The 18,447-nt window shown below is 46.3% G+C and overlaps 1 protein-coding gene across 3 annotated transcripts in view; it reads left to right on the top strand.

Moving 5' to 3' along the window:
- Positions 1 to 18,447, top strand: part of Arnt2 (aryl hydrocarbon receptor nuclear translocator 2) — a 175,434-nt gene that overhangs the window by 61,335 nt on the left and 95,652 nt on the right. For all 3 annotated transcript variants that reach the window (XM_008853403.2, XM_008853404.3, XM_008853402.2), the window contains exons 4-5: positions 1,944 to 2,157; positions 5,445 to 5,658. In XM_008853403.2, the coding sequence (XP_008851625.1) occupies positions 1,944 to 2,157; positions 5,445 to 5,658 (428 nt within the window). The remainder of the gene's footprint in view (positions 1 to 1,943; positions 2,158 to 5,444; positions 5,659 to 18,447) is intronic.

Below are 18,447 nucleotides of genomic sequence, written 5' to 3'. Positions count from 1 at the left end.
TGGAGTTGGCCTCAGGGCTCTGAAGCTGCTCTCAGCCTCTGTCTTCCTCCTCTCCGGCATGGCTCATCTACCTCCAAACCTCTACAAGAAGTCAGTCATAACATCAGGGCCTAGTTGGCACAGTCTGCATCATCTTTCTCACTGTGGTCTGGCCTGCTCCCCAATTCCCCAAGCTCCTTGGCTCCTCTCCTCCTGTGCCAGGTCTGCCCTTTGAACAGGGATGTCTCCTCCTCCCTCAATGCTTTCTCCCAATCTAGGCCCATCTTTGATCCTCTGGACCTCTTTCCCAAACACTGCTCCTCTCTACTGCGCATAGGTCCAACCCCTCCCACTGTCCTTAACCCTTTCCAGTCCCTCCCCTGCTCTCCCCTTTCCTCTCCTGGCGTTTACCCTGCAGAGCCTTTCAGAGCACGTGATCAGCTTCTACTTCTGGGTTCTACCTTGCACAGTAGATGTTTTACCCTCCAGCTGAAGACCCTGCTGCTTGAGGACTGGGTTGGACGTTCCTTACTTTCACTGCCATCCTCAACCCCTCATGGGGCTGACTTTGGATTCTTTGAAAGAAAACTAGGCACCAGAAGGCTCACACCATCCCATTGCAGGGGACCCCTGCTGTGTCCACAGAGGGTCCCAGCACATAAACTGTGCACATCATTGAGCCTAGCTGTCATGCTGTCCTCTTCTGGGAGGATGGGGTGCTAAGTTGATGAATACATGCAGTGTTGAGAGCAGCCTTGCCTGAGGTTGTTCTTTCCTTGCTGTTAATGTCACTCTCAGCCCTGCAACAGACCTGGGGTATATTTTTAGGCAGTTGTTTCATCCCAAGGCACAGCTTTGTCTTACTGGTGTGAATGGGGTTGGCCGTTACTCTCTTTTCAAACCTAAAGGTAATAATCTCCAGATGGAAACATGCCCCCAGCCCTTCTGTTAGTTTTTCATTTTTAAGCATCCTGGAGGTTGAGTTGGGTAAATCCTTGCAGTGTTTCTTTTTTAATTGGTTATTGGTAGTTTAATAAGCCTGGGCTGCACCTGTTCTGTTACTATGCTGCAGAAAATACATTGCGTGTAGAACAAAGGCGTGTTCACAACTTTGTATAAAGTGAATCTGTGGCATCACCATCTACTCAGTGGCATAAAGAGAAGTAAGGCTGCACAGATGCCCCTCAGCCTTATGGTGTTGGATATTGCTGTACCCATTGCTAGCTGAAAATATTCTCAAGGATAAAACATCTAGTCTACCCCCTGCTAAACATCTCAGCTTGGCCTGGGCTGTCTTCAACCATCTCAGAACACACACATCAGTTGGGCTGGCTAAGCATCTAAAATAGTGCCTATTTTATAATAGTGTATTGAGGACTCATAGAATTTATTGACTCTATACTGAAGGCAAAAAGCAGCTTGGTTGTGTGGGTATTCATTGTTGGGTGGTTAATATATGTTGAGGTACAGTTTTTACTGAATATGTTATCACCGTAAAAAGTTTAAAGAGCATAAATTGGGGGCTATCTTCATACCATGCTTCATACCATGAGGCATGTAAATCACATGTATAAATTGTCAATAACTACATTTTTGTGTGTGCTTCCACACATTCATGGGTAAGGTCATATATGTAATTGTGTTGCAGCATTTGAGTCTGCCAAGGTTTCCTGTCTTAATTTTGCCTGTCTATTAAGTCCATAGGTATGTAGATAACTTAGAACGTGTGAGCACATATTTAGAGAGGGAGGCCACAGAGCTCTGTGCTCCCCAAACATCGACAAGAGCTTACAGATGTGTCAGAGCTTGCCTTCACCCTGCATGAACAAAAGCATGTAGCCTTTATGAGTTAGCCCAGGATCTTGGAACTCTGTTAACAGTGTCTTGTTTTATCCCTCTGTCTACTGACCCCTGGTCTGATCCTTCTCTTTTTCCCCCCTCCTGTTCTCTTGCTTTCTGGGAAGAGAGAACCACAGTGAGATTGAGCGTCGCAGGCGGAACAAGATGACTCAGTACATTACAGAGCTCTCCGACATGGTCCCCACCTGCAGTGCACTAGCTCGGAAGCCAGACAAGCTCACCATCCTCCGAATGGCCGTCTCGCACATGAAGTCCATGAGGGGCACTGGAAACAAATCTACGGATGGTGCATACAAGCCTTCCTTCCTCACCGAGCAGGTGCCCTGTGCATCACTCCTCTTGTGACCAGTGGGAGGGGGGAACGCCATAGGGTCACTGCCCAAAATAAACTGCGTGGGGACGTGGACCTTGAGATTGAGGAAGGGATGAGGGCAAGGAATTTTGCTTCTGTTCTTCAGCAAGAGATGTTCTTCAAGAGTGGCAGAACATTCCATTTTCTACTCTGATGGCTCCCATGTACTTTAGTGAGAAATCATTAAAACAGGGTGCACATCTCAGCAGTGTGATGAGCATGCTGATATAGGAAGATGCCAGAAACCACAGTTCCTGTGTGTGAGGGTAGTGAGAAGATAGTCATCCCATGAGTCAGCAGCCGTGATGCCAATGATGGTTGGTCATGGTCTGATCTTTCTGTGCGGTTGATATACTTTGGTTGGCAAACTACTGCTCTTCATCCCTGTATTACACATGAGGCATTCAAGGCTCAGAGGCTTTGGGGTTGCCTGAGCCCCAATGCTGTGTTTTTATACCCATGCTACTTGGGTAGAAGAAATACGTGAAATAGCAGAATGATACTAGTAAACAGATTGACACTAGCCAGGAGGCCTGTGTTCTGAGTCCCTGTCCTTTCAGGTCTGGGGCAAAGGCCACATCCACCAGTGCTTGAAGCTTTTCGTTTGCATGTCTATGTGGTGAACGTGAAGTTTTGACTTTCTGACTTCTAGAGCTTCCTTAGGATGAATGAGGTGATGGATTTGGTGGAAAGGAAAGAGTTGAAATTACGTGATTATCAGCGATGTTAATTAGGAAGTGCAAAGTATTCAGCCTGTGGAATCTTGAGTAATGGAGTGTTTAATAAGACAGAGTGCAGAGCCAAAATGAAATCAAACAGAAGTGGCTGGGTTGCAGCAAGGATGTTGCTCAGGACAGAGACTGTGAAGAAGCCATAGAATGTGTACAAAAGAGGGGAGCAGAAGGACTTTTAAAGGGGACGCAGTGTATACAGAGCCCCAGAGGGAGAAGTGAAGAAGGTTCAATAGATCACTTGTTCCATTGGAGCAAAGAATCTGTTCATGTCGTGACAAGAATCTTAGAAGAACAAGGAAGAGGAACCAACATTACTGCCATCTGTTCTGTGGTAGATGTTTTAGCAGGGGCTTTACCCTATTGGTCCCTAAAACTGAGTACCACTCTATCTCCCAACTCCATGGATGTGGTGTGTATAGCCTGACTAGCCTGCGGATGTTAGCATAATGAAAGGTTAACAGTGAGACCTGACCCGATAGAAGTTTAGTAAGTACTACTAACAGGAGGGTCAGTAAAAAATTCTTTCCCTGCATTAATTTAATCCTTACACAAAGGACTCGAAGTAACTACAATGGGATGGAGAAAGAAGGCAGCTGCATATTCATGTGCTTCTCTCCTGGTCACATGGATGATGACATTAACATGTACATTTATAGAGCATTACTGTGTGCCAACCCTTACCAAGTCCATCACACACAGAGGCTCATTCAGCCTCCCCAAATTTCACTGAAAATAAAGCTTTGTGATATATTGAAAGCTGAGGACATTGATTATTATACCTGGAGTTGTGCAAAGTGGAAGGGCATGGATGTCAAGCCCTTTACGCCCAAACTCATACTGTCTGTCTTACTGGAGAAAAGAGGAAGGGCTGGCTCTGGAAGAACAGAGCCTCAATTCTGAGCAATGAGCTCCCAGATGATGAACCCCAGGAAGAGAGGACAGAAAGTGGATATTCTGATAAGGGTGGCTCTGTCCCAGAGGACCTTGATAGTCCTTGTAAACTGGGTGAAAACGTGCATGCATAAACAAAGCCACTTAACCTCCTCCAGTATACAAAATCTCCTTCCCCAGACACCTTGTTCGATTAAAATAAAAGTTCTCCTGTTGTGATCTTCCTGACACCAAGCATAAAATGCTGATAGTCTTAGAACCACATAAGCATCTAGGAGACACCGAGAAGCTGAAGTGCAGAGTATGGGAAATGGACAAAATAAATTTCCTTGAAAAACTGTTTGTGCAGTCTGCATCAGCACTAGTTTCCCAGGCTGAGGGTGATTGACTTCCTCCTCAACTAGTGCTGGGAAACAGTCACAAAGTTCCTATGTCATGCTCCCAGAAGCCTAACATCTTCTAGGCTTTGGACACTTGGACCCCCTTGGGCAATGGAAGGACACTCTGGCCAGAGGCTCCAGAGCCTGTCCTTCGCCTCCCTCAGTTGCCTCCGACTGTGTTGTATGGAAGAGGTTCCATTTGGCATTATATTTGAAGATTGGAGGTCCAGCAAAAAAAAAAAATGCTTGCCAGCTGCTGATCCCAAAGGATTCCTTTGTTCTTTGGGGTCTGGACAATGTGTGAGAAGGTTGGAGAGGTAGTCATGGACTCTGGTGCTTGTGGAAAGGTCGGCTCCTCACTTCCTACAGGCTTGGAGCCCAGTGAATTTATTTCGCTTGATGTGAAAAGACTAGGTAGTTATCACTGAGCTGCGTTTAGGCATGGACATTTCATGTCATCAGAGTTGATTTCCGCCTCATCTGTGTCCCTCTGGGGATGACAGCAAAGCTTCCTGCTGCCTTTCCTTGGATTCCAAGTAGTTTCTTTTCTGCCTTTAATGACAGTCACACTTCTGGTAAGCCTGTGTGCCCCCAGAGCCAATACACCAGCCTCTTCTCACTGTGAAGTGATATGGATAGTGCAGTGTGCCCCGTTGCTTCCCAGGTTACTCTCTCTGTTGAGATGATAGTGATGGCTGTAGGGTTCTAGAAACCCAACAGACATACAGAGGTAAAGGAATACCTTTAGATACAGTGTCAAATTCATCTGGAACATGCAGGAAGAGGAACAAGAGTGCACTGTTTCCACAGTGAGGAGATGCTTGGTCTCTTTCCTTTTCTTTCCTTCCCATTTTTCTTCCCTCCTGTCATCCAGGGCCCTTTCTGCCATGCACTGGGTCCCAGGCCCTTCTGCAGTATCATGATTGCAGTTTCAGAACATGAGGGAAGCTCCTCAGGTAAGCCACAACCCAACACCTCCTGATCATCATTTCCTGCTCTCCCATCTCCCTAGGCTGGAAATTCCACACACTAAGAAAGGACTAGTTAAGAAAGTGTGTCTTAACTGGGGATGGTGCAAGTTTTGTGCATTTTTATAGAAAATAAACTAAACGTGAGAAAGTACTCATTTACAAAACCACGTGTATACCACAATGAGCATCTGCACAGAAGAAATTGAGGATACTCATAAGAGAATCTAGTTGATCTGGGTGGTCAGTGTACTTGCTGACAGGGGCCTTTTCTTCCCAGGAACTGAAGCATCTTATTCTTGAAGCAGCTGATGGATTCTTGTTTGTGGTGGCGGCTGAGACAGGAAGAGTGATCTACGTGTCTGACTCTGTCACCCCTGTTCTGAACCAGCCACAGTCCGAGTGGTTTGGGAGTACCCTCTATGAACAGGTGCACCCAGACGATGTGGAGAAGCTGAGAGAACAGCTGTGCACTTCTGAAAACTCCATGACAGGTCAGTGTAGCTCCATTTGACCTTGGAAAATAGTTCTTTCAATAAAACAATGGGATGCTGGAGGTCATGAAAGTTAACAAACGGTAAGATAATTAGTTTATTTAGTTTGTATAATGGCTTCATTCACCCTATAACATCTTAGAAATCCATTTTTAATGTCACTTTTTTTCTGACATTTTCCTGTAATTAGTGCACATTGCCAGTAGGAGGTGCCATTGATGCGTTAGTCAGATCCACGTGCTCTCTTGACTTTGGTACTGATGTTGACACATATTATTACCCAGGCCTTCAATTGCTGAAATATAGTTCCTTATTGAAACATTTGGAAAAGTCAGCTCTGCCATAACATACACTTTTGTCAAAATCACCGCTCTGCACAAAAGAATGCGATACAATCTCTTTGAGAAAAGTGGATTGGGAGTACAACAACACTTAGTAGTTTGTCAGTAGCAGATAAGAGTTAAGTTGGAGCCTACCGAAGCTGTCAGCACAGCTTTAGATGGCACATGGTTAAGAAATTCACAAGTATTATCGAACAGGGTGCTTGTGCTTGCAAATGGCAAGTGTGCGGGGAAGTGGGTCTCGATGTTGTCACTCATGAAATGCTACAAGGACTGTCATGTAAATAGACAGAGAGCTTTAGCACCAAGTGTAGTTGGGCATGGCTTATAATGTGGTGAGCTGAGCGTGGTGGATGTCTGAGGTGTGCAAATGGTGTGTATACCTGTGTGGGTTTGGCTCAGTCAGGTGCAGTTTTCTGTGCTCACTTCTGTTCTCATGGATAAGCAAACACATGATGGACATTTTTCTTCCAGTTGTTCCCTAACATCTCAAACAGGAAAATTTATATTTATATAAAATTTATATTTTCATCAAAAAAATTATAGATGTGTTATGCTACAGTATTTGCATTCTTCTGTTTGTGAAAATACATTTGGGCTGTGTTTCTCCCTGATCATACTGCACACTGCTGGGTTCTCTTTCCTGTGTGGTACAATGCCTCAGTTCCAATGCTTGGCACATCCATGACACATGCTCTAGACTGTGTAACTTGAACAGTGGGAATTGATTTTCTCTTAGTTCTGGAGGCTGGAAGTTCAATCTCTTAGTCCATTTGGGATCTGCAATGAAATACAATAAACTATGCAGCTTTAAATATAGAAGTATTTCTCATAGCTCTAGAGATAAGCAAGTTTAAAGTCAAGCCATAAATAAGTTTGCTGTCTGATGAGGGCCCACTTTTTGGTTCATAAATGGCACCTTCTAGCTGTGTCCTCAGAATGTGAAAAGGACTACCTAACTCTCTGGGTCATTTTTTGTAAGGGTATTAGTCACAGTCATGAAGGGTCCACTCCCATGACCTAATACTATCACCTTAGGGATTAAGATGTTGTGCTGGATAGCTTTAGTATCAACTTGACACACCTGAGTTGAGGGAGCCTCAATTGGGGAATTGCCTTCATTGAACTGGACTGTCATGTCTGTAGGGCCTTCTTGATTGTTGAGTGATGTGGAAGGGCCCAGCCCACTGTGGGTGCTGCCACCCCTGGGAAGGTAGGCCTGTGTTGCATAAGAAAGCAGACTGAGCAGGGGCCAGGAGAGCAAGTCAGTAAGTAGTGATCCTCCATGGCCTGCGCTCCAGCTCCTGCCTCCAGGTTCCTGCCCTGAGTTCCTACCTTCGGCTCCCTGATGAACTATGACCTCTCCCACTCTTGATAAGACCAGTCAAATTAGGTTAGATTAGGAATCACCCGTTTTGTCCTAGTTACCTCCTACTGCTGTTATCAAGACACCGACCAAAACTAACTTGGGGAGGAAAGGATTTAGTTGGCTTACAGCTCGCAGTCCATCATCAAGGGAAGCCAAGGCAAGAACTCAGGGCAGGAGCCTGAAGCACAGACCATGGTGGAAAGCTGCTTCCTGTCTTGCTCCACTGGCCTGTGCTCAGCCTGCTTTCTCATACAACAGAGGACCACCTGCCAAGGGGTGGCACTGCCCACAGTGGGCTGGGCCCTCCCACATCACATATCAAGAAAATGCCCCAGAAACATGGCCATAGGCCAGTCCAATGGAGGAAATTCCTCAACTGAGGTTTCTTCCACCCAGGTGCATCAAGTTGACAACTAACACTATCCAGTGTGCATTTGACCTGGTTTATCTTAATTCCCTCTTTAAAGACCCTTCTTCAAATGCAGTTACATTCTAGGATTCTGAGAGCTAAGATTTCAACTTATGAATTTTTGATGGAGGGTCATAGTTCTACCTACCCAATAATTAGGATAAGACTCAGATGGCATCCAAACTGGCAGAAGTTCAGTCATTTCCCAAAAAACAGTAATTTTCCCAGTGCTGATGATCAGTATATTGTTAAGAAAGGATTTGTGGCTTATTCAACTCTGTGTCTCCCAAAAGTGTGGTGCATCACTTGGTAGTGAGCCTCCTGTGCTTGTAAAAGAACAGTGCAAACTCAGACTCACACTTACCTGCTGCTCTCTTCCCTGGGCTAAATGAAGTCTTAAGAAACACAGAGAATAAAGTTAAACACTTGGGGGAGCAGTAAAAAGGAAAACATGTCAACCAGGAAGTGTTGGTTTTAAAGCTGAAGTCACCTCCTCGGGAAAGAGCTGTTTTTCTCCAAACTTATGTATTTGACCACAGGATGTGGCTTCTTTAACCTCATCAGGAGATCCAGGTGGGGCAGACAACAGAGGAAGTGGCAGCCAAGGCAGGTCAGGCTCAGGCCAAGGGTGTCGCTAACTGGCTCACCAGAGTCTTGTGCACATTTCTGTTTGTGTGAAGTTTTCATGCAACTGGAAAAGTATAAAGGGCTCTGTGAGCCACATTTGGCTGGAAATGGCCTTGGAGGAGACATGACCAATAGCCACAGCAGCCAAAGCTAATGCAGTAGTTGGAGGGAGGGGTCCCCCCAAGATGCCAGAGGAGACCCAGTGAATGGTGGACAGCCAGATTTCTGAGCTCTTTCCAGCCAGGATTCTCTTGAAAAGGAGATGGGTTTGGAGATGTGGGTCTTGATCCTTAGGGTAGAAGAGGGCACAGGGTTTCTCAGAACCACAGAGTGAAATGAACTCTTCCAGGACACACAGCATGTAAACCTGTTGCAATGTGGGGAGACAGCTAGGAAGAGCTCCCTAAAGCAAAGTGCATGCAGATAAGCATGGGGTTCACTGGTTGTGAGGCCAGACTGGGAGCTGAAGAGCCAAATGTGCATTTAACACAATTTTTCATTAAAAAAAAGTCTTAGGGGTAATCTGGCACCTTTGATTGCTAGACTAGTACACAGTCCTCCTATCTCTGAACCTTTGTGGTTTGGGGTCAGAAATAAGTAAATATGGGCCACTTGGGTGAGTTAGGGTGGAGAGGTACTGGGACTTGGAGCCAGGCAAGGTCTGCTGGACTAGGGACAACTTATCTGGGGCAACATAAACTCATTTCCCAAAAGGGTCTCCCTCCTTTGAACCTTTCTCCCAGGGAGTGGTCTCATTCATTGTACTTTCAGAGTTGTCTATACTAACATGTGCTGTGTGTGGCAGTGGTGGAAGGCACAAAGAACTGAACAAAAGCAGGGTTTGCAGCCTGCCATGCTGGCCCAGGGACCCCAGGCAGTGATGTTTGTGTAGAGGTGTGGTACCAAATGGGGATGGTGGAGATCTTTGTTGAACTAAATCTTCCTGTAGCTATACAGGTGGCCACCAAGGATGGTAGGAAGACTCTTGGCAGCATCACAGTGGTGTGGGCTACTGCAGTGGTTTGGTCTGTCTGTGAATGAACATTAGAGTCTAATGCTATTGAGAGACAATGGATGGAGTCCTCACCTAGCAACAGCAATGTTGTACATAGAGATGGCCACAGAAAGAGGACTAGGAGCCACTCCTTTTTGTTCTGGTGTTTACTTTGTGGTCTTAGGACATTCCTTTATTTTTTTGACCCTCATTCTTATCACAACTCAGGAGATTCCTAAGGCTTCTTCCAGCTCTGATTTCATTCTCTCATCCAGGGTCACTGCATGGTATTTAATCCACTGGTTTAGAAGTGGTAGGAGGGGGCCAAAACCTGGAACAATAACAAGACAAGCAAATGCTGAGCATTGGGGCCCAGCTGAGCCCAGTTCCCGGGAACCCTCTGCTGATTGGTGGTGACACATGGGAAGGACAGTCTAGAATTACCTCATTGCTGTGACAAAATGCAGGCAAAAGTAGCTTAAAAAGGGGTTTATCCAAGCTCACACTTTGAGCATACAGTTCATTATAGCAGGGAAGTCACAGTGACCGGAGCATAAGATAGATCATACTGTGTCTGCGGGCAAGAGACAGAGATGAGGACTGGTGCTCCACCTCTTTTGCCTTTTGTTCAGTTCGGAGCCTCAGCCCATGGAATGGTGCCACTGACATTCAGGGAGTCTTCCCACTTCAGTCAACCCAACCTAGAAACTCTCACAGATAGGCCTAGAGGTGTGTTTCCTAGGTGATTCTAGATCCTGTCAAATTGACTGATGATCATGATCAACCATCATAGGCAACATGCTGGGAGCCAAACACAAAGTGTGCTGTTCTCCAGAACTGGAACTGGGGCACACTGAGCTGGACACTGGTGAGTGCTGTGCTGTGGCTCACCCACAGCCCCATTCCTTGCATTGCTTATTTTGGCAGGTGAAGGAGAGTTGTCATCTTAAGCTTAGTACCATTAGATAAAATCTAGAAAACCTGTGTACAAGCTGTACCTGGGAGGATCGGACTTTGTAGGGATTATCAAGATGTTGAGGACCTGAAATTCTAGAGGGTGTCTTCTGTGTCTTCTCCCAAGAGACCACCATGCTCATGTTGAAGAACAACTGTGGAACCAGCCCAGGTTCAAATGACCACCCCAACTACCTTTAGTGACAAAGAAATGTATTGGGTCATACAACTGAAATGGGTTTCTTGCTTCAGGTATGGAAGGACCCAGATGATCAAACACCACTAATACACCTAATCTTCATAGTAACCAGAACTTACTTCCAACCCTAAAAGTAATACTCATAGAGCTCTTACTGACATCTCTCGTGGACACATCACAGTCGGGGAAATTCCTGGCTGCCTTATGTGCCTGTTCCAGCTGAGGTGAAGCAAGGCAGCAGTTACTCTGCCTTCCTGTTTCAGCTGTTACTGTCAAAAAGATCCTTCTTGTGGTGAGTTTGTTGCCCATTTCTGTGATTTCTGTTGGTGATTTCACTATTTTAAACTGCCCCCAAGTGCTGTTCTGAAGGGTATAATCTGCCTCATGAAGGAAATGGGTATGTGTTAGGTAGGAAACCTGCATCCATGTACTAGTTTTGAGCATTGTGTTAACCAATCAGCAGTGTATGTTGAATGACGTGTCGTTAAACAGACTCACTCATAAAACAAGTCTGTGTACTGACTGCTTGATAAAAACATGAGCTGGGGCTTCAGGAACCAACCCTGTATTTCCTTTAAGAGCAATGGTTCAGCATTTACTTGTCCAGTGTTCACAATAGCTTTGTGAAACATAACTGCCTTGAGTAATGCAAATTGACCCTGAGCCTCTTTCTTCATTCCCAACTTTCCTTTCTTTCCTGTGGGACAGATCATGAGCAGGTTCTCCTTTTGTGATATCACACATGTTCACAATGCAGCTGAGGGCTTAGGCCTCTGTCTGTGTAGTACCTTACATGTAGAGTGCCTTTCTGCCAAATTCCCTTCAAATATCCCAGGTGAGCCTTCCTCAGCTCAGTTTGGACCCCATGTCCTGACATGTCCAGACTGGTCCTGAGGGCTAAGGAGACTCTCAGCCAGGCTGTAAACCCAGCCTATCCACCCAAGGCACTTGGACCGAAGTGTTGGGCAGAAGTGATCAAAGGAAGAAGGGTTGCTGAGTAACAGGCCTCAGTAGTATTTGAGGTGATCCTAATGGGGAAGGATGGAGCATTCTGGAGAATGGAGCGTTCCTTTTTCTCTCATTGAAATGCTAGGTGCCTTTGGGTGAAGATGAGTAAATATGGTGCATGGAGGACGGCAGAAATTAGGTGTAAGCATTGTTGGGGAGGAGGCTGCCAAAATAACCACTGCGGATGTCTGAGTGACCTGAGCATCCTCTCTCAGTGGGGAAGAAGGGAAAGGCAGAGAGGCCCAGGACATTCCAGGTGACAGCAGGGCCTTGAGCTGTAACTGGATATGCCCCAAGCCTGGGGTTTAGAGAGCAAACAGGGGACAGCAGAGGGGCCACCCAGGTGACACAGAAGGAGCCAGTCCACTGTTTTCTAGTGGTTGAACTCTAGAAAACCTTCATCTCAATGAGCAGAAATGGGAGGCACCTTGCCATTGACCCCGGCACCTCACTGAGAGGGTTGACCTAGGTTCTCCAGCCAGGAAGAGGATGTGGGAGAGGTTAATCTGTGGGCAGCTCAAGGGGAAGTTCATGTGGAACACTGCCCCTGCATTGTACTGCTGTGGTTAAAGTTCTGCAGGGCTCCCCTACATTCAGAGAATTGGGTCAGCATTTTGAGTTAGTATAGGGAATAACTTTGAAGTAGACCACCCAGCAGTGGAAGGGTACATGCAAAGAACAAACCACCCACCTTTCTTCCTTTTCTTTTTCAATGACCATTTGTTCATCCATTCACAAATACCTGTCTTGTGCAGCTGTGGACAGGGATGCAGTTCATCCCATGATCAGCCTCTCCAGCTCCTTACCCATAAGCATGCTCAGCTTCTGTTTATGAATGAATAAACACCCATTTCCCAACCATTACATCCCAGATTGTGATAATTTGGGGAGAACCCGAGCCAGGTTGGTCCCCAAGGCTTCAGCTGGAAAATCCCTGTGCATGAGTCATACACCCCAATGGGCTGTGATTAACTTTCCTATCTCCCTGCGAGCTTTGCTGAAGTCCAGAGATACTTTCAGTCTTGGATCACAGGATTTGGCCAGGCTCCTGTCTGGGCACAGATAGCAGCTCTGAGAGCAGGCCACTAGGGAGCCATTTTCAGTCAGCTCTACAGCTCTGTGCAGAGCCTCATTAGGCAGTTTCCATGAGAGCTTCAGAACACCACATTCACTCTAGAGTCTCCCTGCTTGTCTGGGAAAGAGGACTCTTCTGGGATGTTGGATGCTGGTGACTTTTCTTTTCCTCATTCAACCATAGCAGTGAAATATTAATACTTAAAATTAACCCATGTTGGTTTCTCTGGCACTTTTGACCTACTGCAGAGGCTAGCAATGCATACTGTGTACTAACTTCAGTCACTTGGGGACAACTGGCAGGTATACTTGTCCAGAATTTGGTGAGGGGACCTGGTTAAGGTGTTTTATTAAAGTACCTGGGTAGCTCAGAGGCACTGACAGAGATGAAGACCCTAGTTGTTCTGGCCTCCTCTGCCTCATTGCAGTTCTGAGCATGGAGATTACTGCCAAAATCCCTGAAGCAACTTGTCCAGCACAGCAGCTCATGCCAAGCACATCTGGACAGCACTGAAGGCTCAGGGGTACATGAGAGGTGAATGGTGTCAGAGCTCTGTGACCAAGGCAGACCTGTCTCAGCACCCTGCTCAATCCCCTGCAGTGGTTCTCATTAATAGCACTGGATCAACTGTGTGATCATCACTTACAAACCTACTGGAAATGAGTCTCAGCTCACCCAGGACCCACTAAACCAGAAACTAGGGTCCCATAGTCTCTATGGCTACTCGTTTTCAGCCCTTGTGATACATGCAGCAGTTTGAGACTTGCTGACTTAGTGATACTACCCTGGGACTTTAAGTCAAATTTCCTTGACCTTGTCAAGCTCTTTGATCTCTTCCTTGGACGGATTAGGGATGGAAGATTCTGTGAAATGTCTTACTAATTGCACACATGTTGATCTGTACTATGCTAGTCGATCTTTTTTTTGACGAGGTCTGCCTAGTCACAGCCTGCCTGAAAGCCACAATGTGACCAGGGTGGCCTCCATCTGCCTCTGCCTTCTGAAGGCTGGGATTAAAGGTGCATGCCACCATGCCCAGCATGGCAATTCAATCTTGGTAAGATCTGGCCGCAGTATTCTGTGGACCATCAGTACCTGCATCTTCTGGGAGCTTCCTGAAATGCAGACTCAGCTCCACTGCAGGCCTGCTGACTCATATTACAAAGAGTCTCATATTACAAAAGGAGAAAGGATTTATTTCGACTCATGCTTTCAGAGGTTTCAACTCATGATTGTCTGGATCCAGTGCTTTGGGCCTAAGGCAAGGCAAGAATATGATAACTGTAGGGATGTGTGGCAGAGGCTGCTCGCCTCATGATGGCCAGGAAACTGAGAGAGTGACAAGAAGCAGCCAGGGACAAGGTATATTTTTCCAAAGCATGCACCCAGTGGGTGACCCACTTCCCCATCTACTTCCTACCTTCCATAATTCAACTCTCCTCTGAACACTGCTTACAATGGGACCAAGACTTCAATATATGAATGGGGGCATTTTATATCCAATCCATAATAAGTTCCAAGAAACCTACATAGTGTGTTCCCGTTAAAGTTGGAAGGAAGCTGAACTAAAGAGTTAGCAAGTTGTGGTGAAGGCAACTTGTAGTAGCTGGGGTTGGGAGTAGCCTTTGGAAGCAAAATGGGAATGAGGTAATGTTATTTGCCCCAGCAACTTCCACTGCCCTTCTTGTGTTCGCCCAGCTCTCCAGGATTTGACCAAGCCTTTAGAGAAAACAGATAGAGAAGCAGTCTCTGGAGTTTGCTGCCTTCTCACTGTTCAGGGCTCAGGCTAACCAAGGCCCAGAATCTCATGGTATCATCTGTCCCAGATGTAAGGAGGTGTTAGTGCTCGCATGTGTAAAACCCTCATAGACACATCTGATGAGAGGTAGAATCGCCCTGGGAGTGTTGCTCTGAGGTTGACACATCCCAACTCTCTACCAAAGATTGGGATGAAGTTTTCACCATTAGTAGATGGTACTTTGCTATAGAATGGAGGAAGAAGAAACCATAGGGTTGCCCACACTGTCACCCTGGGAGGAGAGTCCAGTGGTGCCAGATAGGCAGGGAGACAATGTACCTGGGCTGCATGGGCCTGGGAAAATATCTGGTAGTTGTCAGCATTCAGTCTCAGCCCACCCAGGGCAGCTGGACCTTCTTCGTAGCACTTTACAGAAGAGGCCAAGGACAGACTGTGTGGAACTTAGCTATGCCCTTGAGTCCTTCAGGGGAAGAATGTGAGGCAGATAATTGGTCCCACAGGGTCCTGTGAACTATGCAGTTCACCCTGTGGTATCATTTCTGGAAAAAGATGGTGTATTTCCAAATGTCAGTCATGAAGGTAACTTCATGAAAACCATACTTTCAAATACATCGCTTATTTTCTTTGGAATACCTCAACTTAGTCTTTGGACTAATGCCAGAACCTGAAACTCTAAACACATTCAGCAGTCCATTTCTTGCCATATTAGGCAACATAGTAGAAAAATAAAATTCTGGGTTTTATCTCAACTATTAACACTGTTACTGAGTTTCTGTTGTTTAAAAGAGAAATAAAACATCTTAATGGCTAGAAAAGCATGTTTATTTGATTTAGGCCACTGGAAATTGCCCAGTTGTGTAGTAAACACTTAAGATTCAGGAAAAGCATTTGGAGTTGGGGTGCCAGAGGTGCATGTGAGGGTGCAACCCGAGCACTGCGGCCTGGTGTTTTGTATCTTCGCAGAGACATTCCTTCCCATGAAACCACAGCTCCGTCCATCCCAGATGTTTCTTTGGAGCCGGTTCAGTTCTTTCTCATTGTTAAATATTTATACAACCTGTCTTGTTTTGCTTCACAAATACATAGCATGCTGCTGCTCTGAATTGTTTGTGTTTTTCTCTCATATTTTATGTTGAAAGATATTTCATGAATCTGGACAGATCTTCAGCCTGAGCTGCTGGGTTCATTATCACGGTGGTGTCACAGTAGGTAAAGGAGCCAAAGCCATGTTTTTGCACATGCTGCATTTTCCAGCAGGGCTTCCTTTCCTGCATGCTGACAAAACTCCCATGAGGTGGTACAGTGGGAGCCAAGCACGGGACTAAAGGGAAGATGAAAAGGGGGCATGGGGGCATCCAGGGGAGATGGAGGACCCTGTCCTTGGTTGGCTGGCCCTGGTGACATTGAAGCCCATGGCTCCTCACCCTGGGGGGTAACTAACTCTGCTGGTCTTTATCTGTAAATGCAGACAGCAGTGTGTCCCACGAGGGACTGATTCAGAGCACATCAGAACTAATTTGTGGGACAGCAATAATGGTCATGTTTGGAAACTGAGTCTTCAGTCATTTCTGAGTAATTAAAAATGGCACTGAATCACTAATACAATTGGATGGTTTTCCAATCTCTCTTCTTGCCTGTCTCTTAAAAGTATCTTGGGACTTTGATACTATTGACAAGGGACCTAGTGATGGTCCACTTTTAGCCCATGCTTGAGACTGTCAACACAGATTCAGGAGGAGCAGAAGAGAGCTAGACTTCCTCTCGTCCTTTCTCAGTTCTGTTCGTTCATTCATTTCTCCAGCACACACTCACCAAGCACCAGCTGGCTTTATGTGAGATGCCATGTTAAGAGTTAGGGATATAGTGATGAGTTAAAGTAAAGTAGACAGACTCTCAGGACTTTATCATTTAGGGGGAACACATACCAGAGAAATAATCATGTTTAGCACATGGAACACAATGTGACATGGAGGGGAAGCCCTCAATGGGAACAGAAGGCAGTTGCATGGCATTGGACCAGTCTGGGAAGGTTGGGAAAGGCTCTGGGGGTGGGTGCTGCCTAGTAAGAGCTGGCAGAGTTGCAAACCAGGAGAGGTAGACAAGGGAGGGGAGGGTAGTAGTTATTTCTAAAGCATCATGGGCCACTTAGCGTTTCCAAGCAAAGGGGTCCTGTGACCTCTGTTGTTTATGTGGCCATAGCAGGGAGAATGGGGTGGAGAGACAGACAGGATGGAGGGGAGCAGAGTTCAGTTCAGGGGGGTGCAGAGTGTTCAGTTTAGGAAGATGTGGGAGTCATCCAGGTAAGAGATGGTGCAGGCTAGGGCTGGGTGGTATATGTCCTCTCTGGCAACTGCAAATAACCACAATCTGGACAGCTTAAACAACAGGGATTTCTCCTCTCACAGCTTTAGAGGCCAAGTTTCAAAAGCCTAGTGTGAGCTGGGTTGGTTCATTCTGTGGGCTCTGAGTGAGAATCTGTTCCAGGCCTCTCTCAACCATCCTTGTCTATCCTTATAACTATCCCTTGGATCTCAGCCTCCATCGCCATGTGGTATTTACCCTGTGTGTCTGTGTCTAAATCCCCCTCTCTCAGAATTCCAGTTGTATTAGGTTAGGACCCACTTTCATCCAGTATGATTTCATTTTAACCTGATATTATATATATATATACTACAAAGACCTATTTCCAAAGAAAGTCACACTCATAGGTTCCTAGTGGATGTAAATTTGAGGAATACATTAACAAATCGAGTCTAGGTGGTAAAAGTGGAAGTAGAGGACATAGTTATGTCCATGAGATTTTGGGGCATAAAAACCAATAAGGGGAGTTGACACTATGGATCTAGCTCTTACTCTACTCAAATGAGATTTAGAAAGCTGGTATCTCTGGTCTTTGGTGACCTTTATCAACCTTTGACTGACCTGTGTGCTCATCCCTGAGCTCTCATACTGAGTCCATTTGCAGAGCTGATCCCCTCCTGCGATGTGTTTGTGGTGACTGATAGATCCCTCTGGACTTGTCAGCTCTTTGCTTAGATCAGTTCAGTTGCAATATGCCCTGACGGGAAGTACTTGTACTCAGGGCTATTAACATTTTATAACCATGAACCATCCTGCTCTATGAGTCAACAGGGTCACAATCCCTAGGAATGGGTCTTGCAGGCCTGGGGGTGGCATGTGACTTTGCTTGCCCAGCATCTTGGCATGGTGCCTGTTCAGCCGGGATCATGGTACAGGTTGAGCCATGCTGTCCAGCTCCTCAGCTGCTCCTTACTTGATTCCTTCCCATTTCTTTCCAGCTGGACCTACCAACGGAAGTGGGTTCAGGCCTGCCCTGGGTGGAATAAGGAGCAGTATGTTCCTCTCCACACCTATCAGACTTGCTGGGGCTGGAATTCAGACCCCACTAAGCAAGCAGCTTACCTTTTCACAATATTTGCCCTGCTCTCGGGCCAGCCCCAGCACTAAGCCTGGGCTTCAGTATCTCTTCACTTGTTGCCTGTGTTCTGACTCAATTCATCATCTGATGCCTGAGTCCTGCCCAGTTCTCCCTGTCTTAGACTAGACTTGCCACTTTGCTCTGTCTGCGTGGTCAGAAGCAGAGCCCAGAAATCTAGTTTGGGCCAAGCCCGCTTTCTGCAGTAAAGGGTGACTGCAGGAGAGCTTTGGTTGTCAATGATATACCTGGGAAGAGGGAACTTCAGTTGGGAAATTGCCTCTCTTTTGGCCTGTGGGCATATCTTATAAGGCATTTTCTTCAATCTTGAGTGATATGGGAGGGCCCAGCCCGCTGTGGGTAGTGGCCACCCCTGGGCAGGTGGTCCTGGGTTGTAGAAGAAAGCAGGCTGGGGGCTGGAGAGATGGCTCAGCAGTTAAGAACACTGATTGTTCTTGCAGAAGACCCGGGTTTGAATCCCAGCACCCACATGGCAGCTAACAACTGTCCGTAACTCCAATCCCAGGGGATCCAAAACATCTTCTGATCTCCGCGGGCATTGCACGACACAGGTGCACTTACCTACATGCAGGCAATACACGCATACACATAAAATAA

Source organism: Nannospalax galili, unplaced genomic scaffold, assembly GCF_000622305.1.
Source record: "Nannospalax galili isolate Female #2095 unplaced genomic scaffold, S.galili_v1.0 scaffold627, whole genome shotgun sequence".
NCBI lineage: Eukaryota > Metazoa > Chordata > Mammalia > Rodentia > Spalacidae > Nannospalax > Nannospalax galili.
Note: the sequence above shows the minus strand (reverse complement) of the source record. Positions and strands in the feature narration are given on the sequence as shown.